This window comes from Canis lupus, chromosome 13, assembly GCF_003254725.2.
Source record: "Canis lupus dingo isolate Sandy chromosome 13, ASM325472v2, whole genome shotgun sequence".
Classification (NCBI taxonomy): Eukaryota; Metazoa; Chordata; class Mammalia; order Carnivora; family Canidae; genus Canis; species Canis lupus.
In genome coordinates this window covers 259325-275703 of record NC_064255.1, presented here as the reverse complement: position 1 = coordinate 275703, position 16379 = coordinate 259325, and the positions used below count along the sequence as shown (strand labels likewise).

Genomic DNA, 16379 nt, shown 5'->3' with positions numbered 1-16379 from the left:
ATTTGGTCATTGAGTGCTTGAACAATACACTGATCTACTAGGAAGGGAAAAGATAGTTTGAGGGAGAGATACATCTAGCAGTTTAACTTTCCATTCAGAGCCCTACTGAATTAAGCTCACATAAAAGGAACTTGATCAGGGGTTCCCAGATGGCTCAGTGGTTTATCACCTGCCTTTGGCCTAGGGCATGTTCCTGGAGTCCTGGGATCGAGTCCCACATCAGGCTCCCTGCATGGAGCCTGCTTCTTCCTCTGTCTCTCAAGAATAAATAAATAATATCTTTTTTTTTTTTTAAAGGAACTTGATCACAAGAATAGTGCAAGCTAAGAATGCTATTTTCTTTTGATTTCAAAATAAAATAGAGCATTAGCTAGCCTCTCATCTTAGCTGCTCTTTAATCTCTCTTCAGAGATCAATTCTTTTATTACTGGGTTGCTGTTTTTTACCTACCACCTTTACAACTTTTTCCTGGAAGTCGGGATGCCTACTCCCCAAATTACATACCACAGCAGCTGCTGCATTGGCAGGGTTTTCTGGAGGAGTGACCCTCTCTTTGTTTCATTGCATGGTCAATAGGAATGACATCTTTTTCATCGCGGGCTCTTCTGTGACACATGATCTCCTTGGAGCTTGAGCCCCACTGAGCTGTTCTTAGGAATTTGTTACAATTGGGGCACTGGCGTGGCTCAGTCAGTTAAGCATCGGACTTTGGCTCAGGTCCTGGTACTGAGCTTCACATCAGGCTCAGCAAGGAGTCTGCTTGTCCCTCTCTGTTCTTTCTCAATCTCCCTCAAATAAATACAATCTTTAAAAAAAAAGAAGAAGGATTTGCCACAACCACCACATGGTTTTAATTTTTCTTATATGCTCATTCTTATTCTAGTAACTATTTGTGGGTTCCTTCTATTTGGCAGACAAGTGTCAGGCAGTGGAGACAGAACCCTAGGGAAGACAGACACAGACTCTGAGTTTTCTTACGTGCTGGAGAATTACAGACAAGGAAAGCAAGAGAAGGGGTGCCTGGGTGGCTCAGTGCATTAAGGGGCCAACTCTGAGCAGTCATGAGATGGAGCTCCTTGTCAGGCTCCGTGTTCAGTGTGGATTCTCTTGAGATTTTCTCCTATTCCTACTTCCCCTCCCCCAGCTCATGCACACTTGCTTGCTCTCTCAAATACATAAATCAATCCAATCAATCAATCAATCAATCTTTTTGGAAAAGAGGTTGATTAATTCAGAATTTAAAAAGGAAAGAGAAGCAACAGAAGCCATAGAGTGTAAGATGTGCCTTGACTGGGTCACTGTATATCCTATGGAAGTGTAAAATGAATACTTCCAAGACTAGTGGGTCATAAAAGCTTCCAGAGGGAAGTTTCTCAAGTTGAGATCCAAAGGAGAAATTGTTGGCTTTATTTTCTGTTTTTTTTCTTACGATACATTAGTTATTTTTTTAAAACCCACAAGTTTGCAATGTCTCCTGCCTAAAGATGCCCAAACCACCTCTGGATTCACTGTGAAGGCATGTATTTGGGGCATTTATTTGGGGACGCTGGCTCTCAGGAATGCAGGTGATAGCACATTAAGTTCACAGGACAGAAGAAAGCCGACAGTCCTAATGGAAAGGACTGCTCTATTCTGCCTCCTGTGATAGGCATGAAAATAAACACACTGATATAAGCTTCCTGGGGCAGAGCCAGGGAAGGAAGGTGAGTCTCAAGGCCTCCAACCATTCCTCCAAGACAGTATTAACCAATTACAACTTCGTTCTACTTGCTCACACACTAGACTGAATTATGATGCCTGAAATCTTTTTTTTTTTTTTTTTTTTTTTTTTTTTAAGATTTATTTATTTAGTATAGTGGGAGGAGGCAGAGGGTGAGGGAAAGAGAATCTCAAGCCTATTCCACAGAGTATAGAGCCTGATCTGGGGCTGGATCTCACAACCTGGGCTGAAATCAGCAGTCACTTAACTGATTTGTGCCAACCCAGGTGCCCCTGCCCGAAATCTTAATATGCATAGTTTCCTCAACAAAGGTAAATCAGTGCAGTTTAAAAATAGTGCCTAACTTCCTCATAAGCAATTGTTCACTTAAAACAATTAACCACTCTGAAAGGCCCACTGCCTCTGATCTTTCTTCTTGCCTGAATAAATTCTTTATAAGAATTAGAAACTGATATTTGAAGAACACTTTCCAGTCCAATTAAACAGGGAACTGAGAGCTTCATTTGTGTAACGTGAACTTCAGATTCCAATACCAATAAAAAAGAAATTTATTATAAAAAAATAAATAAACCCTGGCTTTGCCAATAATGGGTGTGACTTGGGAACAGTTCTCTCCCTTTAAACGCTTCATTTCCTCGTTTGTACAACACACATGAAGTCAATAGGTGTGAAGTGCTTGGCAGAATGGCTGGCACAGAGGGAGGACTCAATAAATGGTGAATATCATTCCACTCTATCAAAAGGTGGGAGCCACAGGGCTGGAGACTAATCAGATATGGGGAAAGAGAGAAAGAGGAACAAGGCAGAGGACCTCTGATTTATCACAAAGTGGCATGACTAGAAGAACGACTGGCAATGATGGGGAGGCCAGCAGTTGAAACACGAGTCAACAGGAGAAGATTTGAAGAAAGGGAGGACAATTTTCCATTTGGGGCACAATGAATATGAAATGTCACTAAGTCACCGAGATCGAAAAGACTGAGGGCAGTGATAAAAGCAGGCTGAGAGCTGCTTTTATTTATTTTTGTTTTTTTTTAAATAATAAATTTATTTTTTATTGGTGTTCAATTTGCCAACATACAGAATAACACCCAGTGCTCATCCTGTCAAGTGCCCCCCTCAGTGCCCATCACCCGGTCACCCCTCCCCCGCCCCCCATCCCTTCCATCACCCCTAGTTCGATTCCCAGACTTAGGAGTCTCTATGTTCTGTCTCCCTTTCTGATATTTCCTACCCATTTCTTCTCCCTTCCCTTCTATTCCCTTTCACTATTATTTATATTCCCCAAATAAATGAGAACATATAATGTTTGTCCTTCTCCGATTGACTTATTTCACTCAGCATAATATCCTCCAGTTCCATCCACGTCGAAGCAAATGGTGGGTATTTGTCGTTTCTAATGGCTGAGTAATATTCCATTGTATACATAAACCACATCTTCTTTATCCATTCATCTTTCGATGGACACCGAGGCTCCTTCCACAGTTTGGCTATTGTGGCCATTGCTGCTAGAAACATCGGGGTGCAGGTGTCCTGGCGTTTCATTGCATCTGTATCTTTGGGTTAAATCCCCAACAGTGCAATTGCTGGGTCATAGGGCAGGTCTATTTTTAACTCTTTGAGGAACCTCCACACAGTTTTCCAGAGTGGCTGCACCAGTTCACATTCCCACCAACAGTGTAAGAGGGTTCCCTTTTCTTTTTTCTTTTCTTTTTTTTTTTTATTTATGATAGTCACACTGAGAGAGAGAGAGAGAGAGAGAGAGAGAGAGGCAGAGACACAGGCAGAGGGAGAAGCAGGCTCCATGCACCGGGAGCCCGACGTGGGACTCTATCCCGGGTCTCCAGGATCGCGCCCTGGGCCAAAGGAAGGCGCCAAACCGCTGCGCCACCCAGGGATCCCAAGAGGGTTCCCTTTTCTCCGCATCCTCTACAACATTTGTGGTTTCCTGCCTTGTTAATTTGCCCCATTCTCACTGGTGTGAGGTGGGATCTCATTGTGGTTTTGATTTGTATTTCCCTGATGGCAAGTGATGTAGAGCATTTTCTCATGTGCGTGTTGGCCATGTCTATGTCTTCCTCTGTGAGATTTCTGTTCATGTCTTTTGCCCATTTCATGATTGGATTGTTTGTTTCTTTGGTGTTGAGTTTAATAAGTTCTTTATAGATCTTGGAAACTAGCCCTTTATCTGATACGTCATTTGCAAATATCTTCTCCCATTCTGTTGGTTGTCTTAGTTTTGTTGACTGTATCCTTTGCTGTGCAAAAGCTTCTTATCTGGATGAAGTCCCAATAGTTCATTTTTGCTTTTGTTTCTTTTGCCTTTGTGGATGTATCTTGCAAGAAGTTACTGTGGCCAAGTTCAAAAAGGGTGTTGCCTGTGTTCTCCTCTAGGATTTTGATAGAATCTTGTCTCACATTTAGATCTTTCATCCATTTTGAGTTTATCTTTGTGTCTGGTGAAAGAGAGTGGTCTAGTTTCATTCTTCTGCATGTGGAGGTCCAATTTTCCCGGCACCATTTACTGAAGAGACTGTCTTTCTTCCAGTGGATAGTCTTTCCTCCTTTATCGAGTATTAGTTGACCATAAAGTTGAGGGTCCACTTCTGGATTCTCTATTCTGTTCCATTGATCTATGTGTCTGTTTTATGCCAGTACCACACTGTCTTGATGACCACAGCTTTGTAGTACAACCTCAACTCTGGCATTGTGATGCCCCCAGATATGGTTTTCTTTTTTAAAATCCCCCTGGCTATTCGGGGTCTTTTCTGATTCCACACAAATCTTAAAATAATTTGTTCCAACTCTCTGAAGAAAGTCCATGGTATTTTGATAGGGATTGCATTAAACGTGTAAATTGCCCTGAGTAACATTGACATTTTCACAATATTAATTCTGCCAGTCCATGAGTATGGAATATTTTTCCATCTCTTTGTGTCTTCCTCAATTTCTTTCAGAAGTGTTCTATAGTTTTTAGGGTATAGATCCTTTACCTCTTTGGTTAGGTTTATTCCTAGGTATCTTATGCTTTTGGGTGCAATTGTAAATGGGATTGACTCCTTAATTTCTCTTTCTTCAGTCTCATTGTTAGTGTATAGAAATGCCACTGATTTCTGGGCATTGATTTTGTATCCTGCCACACTGCCAAATTGCTGTATGAATTCTAGCAATCTTGGGGTGGAGGCTTTTAGGTTTTCTATGTAGAGTATCATGTCATCGGCGAAGAGGGAGAGTTTGACTTCTTCTTTGCCAATTTGAATGCCTTTAATGTCTTTTTGTTGTCTGATTGCTGAGGCTAGGACTTCCAGTACTATGTTGAATAGCAGTGGTGAGAGTGGACATCCCTGTCTTGTTCCTGATCTTAGGAGAAAGGCTCCCAGTGCTTCCCCATTGAGAATGATATTTGCTGTGGGCTTTTCGTAGATGGCTTTTAAGATGTCGAGGAATGTTCCCTCTATCCCTGCACTCTGAAGAGTTTTGATCAGGAATGGATGCTGTATTTTGTCAAATGCTTTCTCTGCATCTATTGAGAGGATCATATGGTTCTTGGTTTTTCTCTTGCTGATATGATGAATCACATTGATTGTTTTACGGGTGTTGAACCAGCCTTATGTCCCGGGGATAAATCCTACTTGGTCATGGTGAATAATTTTCTTAATGTGCTGTTGGATCCGATTGGCTAGTATCTTATTGAGAATTTCTGCATCCATGTTCATCAGGGATATTGGTCTGTAATTCTCCTTTTTGGTAGGGTCTTTGTCTGGTTTTGGAATTAAGGTGATGCTGGCCTCATAGAACGAATTTGGAAGTACTCCATCTCTTTCTATCTTTCCAAACAGCTTTAGTAGAATAGGTATGGTTTCTTCTTTAAACGTTTGATAGAATTCCCCTGGGAAGCCATCTGGCCCTGGACTCTTGTGTCTTGGGAGGTTTTTGATGACTGCTTCCATTTCCTCCCTGGTTATTGGCCTGTTCAGGTTTTCTATTTCTTCCTGTTCCAGTTTTGGTAGTTTGTGGCTTTCCAGGAATGCGTCCATTTCTTCTAGATTGCCTAATGTATTGGCGTATAGCTGTTCATAATATGTTTTTAAAATCGTTTGTATTTCCTTGGTGTTGGTAGTGATCTCTCCTTTCTCATTCATGATTTTATTAATTTGAGTCTTCTCTCTCTTCTTTTTAATAAGGCTGGCTAATGGTTTATCTATCTTGTTAATTCTTTCAAAGTACCAACTCCTGGTTTTGTTGATCTGTTCCACAGTTCTTCTGGTCTCGATTTTGTTGAGTTCTGCTCGAATCTTAATTAACTCTCTTCTTCTGCTGGGTGTAGGATCTATCTGCTGTTTTTTCTCTAGCTCCTTTATGTGTAAGGTTAGCTTTTGTATTTGAGTTCTTTCCAGTTTTTGAATGGATGTTTGTATTGCGATGTATTTCCCCCTTAGGACTGCTTTCGCCTCATCCCAAAGATTTTGAACAGTTGTATCTTCATTCTCACTAGTTTCCATGAATCTTTTTAATTCTTCTTTAATTTCCTGGTTGACCCTTTCATCTTTTAGCAGGATGGTCCTTCACCTCCACGTGTTTGAGGTCCTTCCACACTTCTTGTTGTGATTTAGTTCTAATTTCAAGGCATTATGGTCTGAGAATATGCAGGGGACGATCCCAATCCTTTGGTATCGGTTCAGACCCGATTTGTGACCCAGTATGTGGTCTATTCTGGAGAAAGTTCCATGTGCACTTGAGAAGAATGTGTATTCAGTTGAGTTTGGATGTAAAGTTCTGTAGATATCTGTGAAATCCATCTGGTCCAGTGTATCATTTAAAGCTCTCGTTTCTTTGGAGATGTTGTGCTTAGAAGACCTATCGAGTATAGAAAGAGCTAGATTGAAGTCACCAAGTATATGTTTATTATTATCTAAGTATTTCTTCACTTTGGTTATTAATTGATTTATATATTTGGCAGCTCCCACATTCGGGGCATATATATTGAGGATTGTTAAGTCCTCTTGTTGGATAGATCCTTTAAGTATGAGATAGTGTCCTTCTTCATCTCTCACTACAGTCTTCGGTGTAAATTTTAGTTTATCTGATATAAGGATGGCTACCCCTGCTTTCTTTTGAGGACCATTCGAATGGTAAATGGTTCTCCAACCTTTTATTTTCAGGCTCTAGGTGTCCTTCTGTCTAAAATGAGTCTCTTGTAGACAGCAAATAGATGGGTCCTGCTTTTTTATCCAGTCTGAAACCCTGAGCCTTTTGATGGGGTCATTAAGCCCGTTCACATTCAGAGTTACTATTGAGAGATATGAGTTTAGTGTCATCATGATATCTATTCAGTCCTTCTTTTTGTGGATTGTTCCACTGAACTTCTTCTTAAAGGGGAATTTTAAGAGGCCCCCTTAAAATTTCTTGCAGAGCTGGTTTGGAGGTCACATATTCTTTCAGTCCCTGCTTGTCTTGGAAGCTCTTTATCTCTCCTTCCATTTTGAATGAGAGCCTTGCTGGATAAAGTATTCTTGGTTGCATGTTCTTCTCATTTAGGACCCTGAATATATCTTGCCAGCCCTTTCTAGCCTGCCAGGTCTCTGTGGAGAGGTCTGCTGTTACCCTAATGCTCCTCCTCATAAAAGTCAGGGATTTCTTGTCTCTTGCTGCTTTAAGGATCTTCTCTTTATCTTTGGAATTTGCAAGCTTCTCTATTAAATGTCAAGGTGTTGAACGGTTTTTATTGATTTTAGGGGGGTTCTCTCTATTTCCTGGATCTGAATGCCTGTTTCCCTTCCCAGATTAAGAAAGTTTTCAGCTATGATTTGTTCAAATACATATTCTGGCCCTCTGTCCCTTTCGGCGCCCTCGGGAACCCCAATTACACATAGGTTTTTCTTCCTCAGGCTGTCGTTTATTTCGCTTAATCTATCCGCATGGTCTTTTAATTGTTTGTCTCTTTTTTCCTCAGTTTCCCTCTTTGCCATCAACTTGTCTTCTATGTCACTCACTCGTTCTTCCACCTCGTTAAGTCTCGTCGTTAGGACTTCTAGTTTGGATTGCATCTCATTCAATTGATTTTTAATTTCTGCCTGATTAGATCTAAATTCTGCAGTCATGAAGTCTCTTGAGTCCTTTATGCTTTTTTCTAGAGCCACCAGTAGCTGTATAATAGTGCTTCTGAATTGGCTTTCTGACATTGAATTGCAATCCAGATTTTGTAACTCTGTGGGAGAGAGGACTGTTTCTTTCTTTTGAGGTGAGCTTTTCCTTGTAGTCATTTTGTTCAGTGCAGAGTGGCCAAAAACAAGTTGTATTGGGAAAAGGAGAAAAAGAAGAGAGAAAGAAGGAAAGAAAAGAGAAAAAGAAAAAAGGAAGAAAAAAAAGAAAAAAGAGAAGAAAAAGAGAAAGAAAGGAAAAAAAAGGGTGGGGGAAGCAAACAGAAATCAAAAAGGAAGAAAAGAAAAGAAAAGAAAAAACTACGGGGGAGTATCTTCTGATTCTGTGTACTTTAAGTCCCTTGACGTCCCCTGGAACTTGTCCGTCCAGCTGGTCTTCTGGGGGAGGGGCCTGTTGTGCTGATTTTCAGGTGTTAGCACTTGGGGGAGCTGCTCTGCCCCTGCCTGGTGCAGGGCTCAGTGCGGGTTGTTTACCCCGTGAGGCCCCAGGAGGAACAGCCCCAGTGGCGGAGGCAGCTCTGGAGCCCTGGAGTCAGCTCCCGCAGTCACCACGGAGCTCTCCGTCTGCAGGGCCTGGAGGCTCCGGGCGGGGCCGCTGATCTGCTCAGCTGGGGCAGGAGCGTCCTCGCTGTACTGGGCCCTCCTGGCCTCTGCCTGTCCCGGGGGAGGCCGGATCCTGGGCTGTGTCCCGGCGCCCTGTGCTCCGGGGCCTGCGCTGTTGGATTCGCGCTCCCGCCCCGCAGCCCCCTCCGCGGAGCCCCCCCGAGCTGCTCCGGGTCCCGCCGTGCGCGCTGCAGCCCTTAGGGAGCTCGGCGCACTCTCCCGGGGCGCAGGTGTCTGTTAGTGTCCCCGGGAGCCCGAGGGCCTCCCCGCCCTCCTGGGTCCTGCTCTAACTCCCTGCGAGCCCCTTTCCGCCCGGGAAGGTCGGTGCAGCTCCTGCTCCTCCGGGACGGGGCTCTCCTGTCCTGGGGACACTCGCCCCGGTCTCAGCCCGGCTCCTCGCGGGGCCCCTCCCCCTTGGAGGCCTTTTGTGTCTTTATTTCTTTTTCCCCGTCTTCCTACCTTGATAGAAGCGCGAACTCTTCTCACTGTAGCATTCCAGCTGATCTCTCTTTAAATCTCAGGCCGAATTCGTAGATTTTCAGGATGATTTGAAGGTTATCTAGGTAATTTGGTGGGGACAGGTGACTTGGGGACCCTACTCTTCCTCCTTCTTGCCCCTCCTCTGATAAATGTAATTTAAAAAGGCCTAAATTTGAAAGAACTAAAGAAATATCCAGTGACCGTAAAATAGTGACCTAGAATAATTACATATGATTCCTTTAGCTAAAATGAATACTGAGTGAAAAGTTACATCTCACAAAGGCCAGCACTCCGGGTTGGAGGGGCATCCCCACGACACAGGACACAGGGTCCTTTGTGCTTTTGCTGGATAGCAGATCCATTGTTCCCCAGTCTTCCCAGAGCTGGGGATTTCTTCCGGTGGAGACCATAGGTGGAAGCATTATTGGCTCTTTAGATTGGACTTTTCAAATTCTGCTTAGTGATACTGAGAGTTGAGGCACTACTGCACTGGAGGTGGGACTGGCCGGTAGCAGTCAAGATGAAGACACATTCAATCTGGGCCTTTCCTGACAGAGATGTGGCTCAAACACTCAATTGCTGGCTAGTCATGCCCAATCCATTTGGGCTTACACAGTTCTCTTCCAAACTTTTTGCTCTGTTGTAGCAATATACCCTGGACATCTTGGCATACGCCAAGGAATATATGTTATGATTTTATTTTCTGAGTTAAAAAGGTTCCCGTATTAATAAGCTTACTTAATAAATAAAAACTGTATTTGTACCATAAATGGCTTTTTAAAAAAGCATATGTAAATTTTAGATGGGATAAAACAAACAGACTTGAGTCCATTATGCTGTTTTAAGCCAAACTCCTCATTCTGAAGCAGCAGCTGTTCTTGCTAATTAGGATCACATTGATGGGTGGATAGTACTAAGACTTTTTGCCTTGATGTCATTTTTTCTGGGTTGGCCAATGACAGCTTCTCTCTTCTGATGTCTGGGTGCTATAGTCAGCAAAAGACATGCGTGGGCTTCTGGGCAGGTCACAGAACTGGTTCGCTTCCATACTCCAGAGAGTCATTTGGCAGAAAACTTGGCCAGTGTGCATAGACACTTTTAAGTGAATTCCATGGGTGTGGAGACATTCTTGCAAAGCCTCCTTTTTCCTTCTCTTTCAGAACAAATGTCTGAGCTGTCAAAAATCCATTTTACACAGTTCTAAGTACTATGTTTGGTGCACGTTAGGTCTGAAGATGGGGAGCCTGCACTTGATGCCGGCAGTCTCTTTGTGTGACTCTTTCAATACCTTGGCAAAGACACCTACCCTCTACTCTCCAGAACATTAGGGACTGCCTCCATGACAGCGGAAATATTATTTAATGATATTAAATCAGTTTCTACACAGGCTGCAAAAACTGCACACCTTTTTCAAAAAAGGGAAATATTTTCACAATCTCATCAGTTTTCCTTGATCACAAAAGCTCAGTTTGCACAGCAGGATTTTATTCTCAAAGGATGAATATTTCAAATACAATACATCCCTCTATGGAGAAAACAATTCTAATGGTCTATACAGATGGTCTAGTGAGATCATTACTAAGAAGTATTGTTGATTAACAAACAGAGTGAAGAGAAAAGACACATGAAATGAGGTGTGGTTTGGGTAAGCAGTCAAACTTAACAAATATTTAGGGCCAGAACAGACTGAGTAATTAAAAAAAAAAAAAAAAAGGATGGGAAAGGGGAAGCTTCTTGCATTCCCTGGAGACAGTAAGACAGAGTGGGGGCGGGGCCAAAGACACTGGACTTGGAGAAGATACTGCACATGAGGTTTGTGTTGGAAAAAGGTACAGGAAGGGGTGGGAGAGTCTGTTGGCCTTAAAGTTCTTCCATATGACTGGGCATTCTAGAAACCTGACCAGCTTATTCAATGGAAGCATGGTTCTTAGGGTGGACAGACCATATCTAAGCAAAGGACATCAGCTTCCTGTTCCCTCTGGCCCAGAGAGCAGACTCAAAACTCTCCTACATGTGCTGCCTCTTGGTGGGTCCATTTGCACACCTTCTGGTGCTGGACTGAATATCCAAGACCCTGTCATCAGGAGCTGAGGAGGGTAGTTAAGATGAAAACGACTGAGGTGCTCTCATCAGTAAAGCGACCAACAGGCACACAGGCATAGGGACAGTTGAGGGAATGACTGCAGATGGCAAAGTAGGGAAGGAGGTCAGATATTAAAGTTGGATTTAAAATACATTTAAGAGAGGTATTTAACTAGATTATCAATGAGATAGTGAATTGCTGAGTCATGGATTGGGCTCTGCAGGGTCATTTTAGTCCTACATCATAACCTCCCCACAGTCGTGTGGAGAGGCCAGTTCGTTACTCTGCAGAGTTAAGTATGGAGGCGGCTTTGGTACACAGCGTGGGTTACATTGTAAATCAGGAAAGGCCTCTTTGTCAGCTCCAGGTGGGACCCCTGAGAATGAAGGGATGTCCTGGTGTCTGTGTTGTGGTCCGCGCATCACATGAGCAATATTTCCTCTAAGGAGGCCACACAGACTCAAGGTCAGCATTTCTCTCTACTTAACTATGTGCCGTTTTTCATACCACAAAAATTATCAGGCAGAGGGGCTCGAAAATCACAGGGAGGTCCATGCAAGCAACGTTGATGTTCTATGTGCCTTCCAGCGATCAGTGAAACTGTCAGAGAAGCCTTTCCTATTCCTAATACCTCTTAATATGATTAACTTAGTGTGAATCTTGTGAGCTTCCAGGAAGAGAACTGCTTAGGTCGAGTTTATAAAGAATACTAATGAGATACACCAAAGGAAATGACCAAGGCTGATTCTCAGGGATAAAACTCCCCCTCAAATGGAGTAAAATCTGAACTGCTTATTAAAAGTACATCATGAAAAAAAAAAAAAAAAAAAAAATAAAAGTACATCATGGACATAAAGCAACCATATGCAAAACAGCTGAGCACACAGAGCTTCCTAGAGGTGGGGCTTAGGAACGTTAGAAGGTCAGGTCTGTTCATCTCCATTTCTATTGGTCTACGATGTTTTACGATGTTTTGATTTTATCAGAATTGAAATAGTAAAAAAGAACCAAAAAACACATATGTGTGAAACAAGCTGTAAATCTGCCTCCTTTGGCCAAACTATGTGTGTCTACATGACCACATGTGGGTGGAAAGGGTCCCTAGGCATAATCACCACAAAATCAAAAGGTTATTTTCTCCGATGTGGGCGAATTTCACTTCAGTTGCAAACCTTTCATTGACAGCATACTCAACAATGAGCAACCGGGAGAGCTCTGACTTTTGAATATACGAATATGTCAAAGTCCTTTGAAACTCAGGTAGTTGAGGTGAAAGCATTCCACAAGAAAAGCACTCCTCCTCCTTTCTCTGAAAGCTGTCTTACATTTCAAAAGATGACTAGGCATACTCGGAATTTCAAATAGTAGGATGTATTTTGCAGAGAGAAGAGAAAAATTTGTTCATACTATTAGGCAAATGCTTTGTGAAAAGGGTGGGGGGGGGGCATGGGAAAGCAGGAGAAAGGGAGCACCAGATAGATACCATGTGGTACTAAATGATGTGGTACTAAATGAATCAGTTCTACACCTGCAACACAAATGAGACACGTGCCTCTGTGACCCCAGACCCAGGGTGTACAAGAGCAGCTGTAGGCGAGTGGCTGCTGTCACTGCCTAGGATTGTTGAAGGGTCTTGATTTAGCCCATGGACAAAATCGTTGAACAGCAAATATAAATCATCACCGAATGTAAGTCATGAATAATCTTAAGGAAATTCTTGTTTTATTTATATAGATACGAACTCCTATTTAGCTAATTAGAGCAATGATTACACAATTGACATTCCTGTTCTAGAAGGGTTTGTTCACACACTAGAATGGCTTAAGAAAAGCATTATCTAATTTTGATTTTATTTTACACTCTCAGAAGAGATAGAGGGAACATGAAGAAAAAAATGTGGTTCATTCCCTAATTCTGAGGTCCAGCAGGGACAAAACCAGGCTTCTCTGACTCCAGGCCCATCCGAATTGCGGGGAGGTTTCCATGCCTAGGGAAAACCAGGACAGACGAGGGAAGCCCACTGCGCCCCAGCCCTATGTAAAGAATGCTACAGTGATTCTATCACCATGCTCTAGCTGAAGCATATGCTTAACACTAAAGAGGATTTCAACTTAACATCTAAATTTTAAAACTGGAGCATTTCAGCAACGAATAAGCTCAGAGAGCTCATCCCAGAAGTGAAATGAAAGAACTATTGCTCTGACGTCTGAAAATCAAGCTGCAGGTCCCAGTTTCACTCCCCTCTCAGGCTCAGGCAGACACATAAGGGGGCGGTGGTTCCTTGGCAGCACCATTCACGGTGGCATCGTCATATGGGGGTAATAGCACCTGAGAAGAAACAGAGAAGACGAGAGTGAGTTTTAAAAGTGCACATACATTCCCCTGAACTTTAGCTTCTGTGGAACTTTCATGCAGCTAAATGTTTGCCATCACCTGTACCAAATTTCAACCCACCAGCAAGTGGCTATACTTCGATGAGACTTTTTCTTTTCTTTCTTGATGAGACTTTTTTTTCTTTTTTTTTTAATTAATTTTTTTATTGGTGTTCAATTTGCCAACATATAGAATAACACCCAGTGCTCATCCCACCAAGTGCCCCCCTCAGTGCCCGTCACCCAGTCACCCCCACCCCCCACCCACCTCCCCTAGTTCGTTTCCCAGAGTTAGGAGTCTCTCATGTTCTGGATGAGACTTTTTCTTTCTTTCTTTCTTTTTTTTTTTTTAGATTTTATTTTTTTAATATTATTTATTTATGATAGTCACACAGAGAGAGAGAGAGAGAGGCAGAGACACAGGCAGAGGGAGAAGCAGGCTCCATGCACCGGGAGTCTGACATGGGATTCGATCCCGGGTCTCCAGGATCGCGCCCTGGGCCAAAGGCAGGCGCCAAACCGATGCGCCACCCAGGGATCCCTGAGACTTTTTCTTAAAGAAAAAAATGTTAAGAGACTTTTGGTCCTTTCTAGTTTTTTTTTTTTTTAAGATTTTATTTATTTGACAGAGAGAGAGGGAGAGAGAGCACAAGCAGGAGGAGAGTGAGAAGCAGACTCCTCGCTGAGCAGGGAGCTTGATGCAGGATCCGATCCCAGGACCCTGAGAACATGACCTGGGCTGAAGGCAGACACTTAACCAACTGAGCCACCCAGACACCCTGCCCTTTCTAGGTTTTCCAAACCCTGTTCACATGTGCCTGGATGTCAAGGTGCCTGGAAGGCCCCAGGACTATGTCTCTAGGACTAGGAAGGAGGCAACTGTGTCTCCTGACAGGAAAAAAGGCTTCTGGGTGATGTCTAGTGTGCATACAAATAGGGCAGGCATCTGTCTGACTACAGGAACCACTCATGGTGACATCAGCCACATTTTGTCAGTGTGGCCTTAAATAACTTACTTGACCTCAATTTCTACATCTATAATATGGGGATGCCAGAGAATGAGAGGTCTATAAAATATGTAACACTACTTGATGCACACCTAAGATGGTTGATATCTGTAAATGGCTGAAGAGGAATAAACAAGCACAACTGACAGCCTCCCTGTTCACATCTCAGGTACAAAAACAAGTGCTTGGAATGGTTCATGAACTGTCAACAGAAGAAAACACTGATTGATTTCAGAGTAAAAAACAAACCAGGGAGTATGAACTCAATGTAATTAGCCTTTCTTCAGTCAACTAACACTGATCACGCATCTACTAGGTGACAAGCATCATAAGTACAAGTTCATTAAGATAAAGGAGGGTCCCTGCCCTTAGAAATTCAGAGATGAGATGAACTAAAACCTTACCTACCTCAAGTGTTTTGTGGAAAGAGAAGGAACATTCATAAACAGAACAGAAAAAAACAAATATATGGACATTGCTTAAATGGAAAGCGGTAGATGTTTATCAATTTCTCGCATTTTCATTTATTTATCCCTTTAGCTTCCAGAGGAACATTAACATTTTTTTTAAAGTTTTCTATTTTAAGTTTTTGTCATACCGTATTTGCCCAACAGTATCATGCATACACACACGCACATGCTCCTACCTCTCTAATTCAACACACTTGACTGTATATTCTCCTATTCCAGTCATGGAGCTCCTGCTGGGCTGAAATCCGGTCTTATGCAACCCTGGAGTTGGGCCCAGTGCTTATTCAACAGTAGGAACTCAGATGTTTCTGGAATGAATGAGTGAGGCATTGCCTGGGCTGGTCCTGAGAGGATCTGTACAGTGTATTAGGTTAGATGAGGAAGTGCAGCCTGGCATTCTAGGCAGAGGACATTGACAATGGCTAGGGTCCGATTAGGAGACAGAAACCACCCAGTCATTTGAACAGAGAAGGTTTAATAAAGAATAATTAACAGAGGACTGGTGGTGAACCAGGTAAAATTGGGCATGATCAGTGGATGGGTGTGAACAAGATATCAAAGAAGAACACAAGGGGAAAAGTACTTTAGGCCCTTCAGGAAGAGGGATCGGGCCCAGACAGAAGAGGAGGCGCTGCAGGTACAAGGATAAGAGCACAGGTAAGAGGAGAGAAGCCTGAAGGTACGGCATCTTCTGGGACCTGAGGGGAAGAGAGGCAAGGGCCAGAGCATGAACACAGCCCTGTCTTCCACCCAAAGGCACTTCACCCAGGCTCTGGCAGCAGCCTCTCCACAAGGGATCCTAAAGGGTCTCAGCTTGACTGGGGAGAAAAGTGTATTTTCTACAACAAACCCAGACCTCCTCTCTCTGCATCTGCACTGGTGTGTGTGTGCACACAGATGTGGTAACTTATAACCAGCAGCAACAGCTGTGATCGACACTAGAAATATTAAATTTTGCATGACTGAGCTTCAGCATTATGTTCCTCAGCCTCATTAAACAATTAAATGATTCATATCTATCACTATCCTTGGAGAAATTATCCTAAAACACAGTGGGGCTACTTAAAAAGGAATGAAATCAGCCACTGCATCCATTTTTTTCTCTTTCCTGAGCAAAATACGATACTCAGATTCTCCCAAATGTACACAGATTAAACACATTTTTTTTAGAAAGAAAAAACAGTACTGTAACTTTAACTTTTGTTTTTCAAAATAGACTTACTTTCATATTGTTAGGTTGTCACTGATTCTTGTGATTTATCTTCAAACTTGATTTATTTTTTTTAAGATTTTATTTATTTAGGGGCAGGGAAAGATGGCAGGAGAGTCGGGTCCTCAATTAACCTGGCCCCACCACCTTACCTAGATAACTTTCAAACCATCCTGAACACCTACAAATTCGACCTGAGATTTAAAGTGAGAATAGCCGGAGCGCGACAGAGAGAAGGGTTTTCGCTTCTAGCAAGGTAGGAAGGTGGGGGAA

At 42.8% G+C, this 16379-nt stretch overlaps 1 protein-coding gene across 2 annotated transcripts in view; it reads right to left on the bottom strand.

The window, feature by feature from the left end:
• Positions 1-12747: 12747 nt before the first annotated feature.
• Positions 12748-16379, bottom strand: part of LAPTM4B (lysosomal protein transmembrane 4 beta) — an 82473-nt gene continuing 78841 nt past the window's right edge. For both annotated transcript variants that reach the window (XM_025450472.3, XM_049093274.1), the window contains one exon: positions 12748-13375. In XM_025450472.3, the coding sequence (XP_025306257.1) occupies positions 13298-13375 (78 nt within the window). In that variant the 3' untranslated portion in view covers positions 12748-13297. The remainder of the gene's footprint in view (positions 13376-16379) is intronic.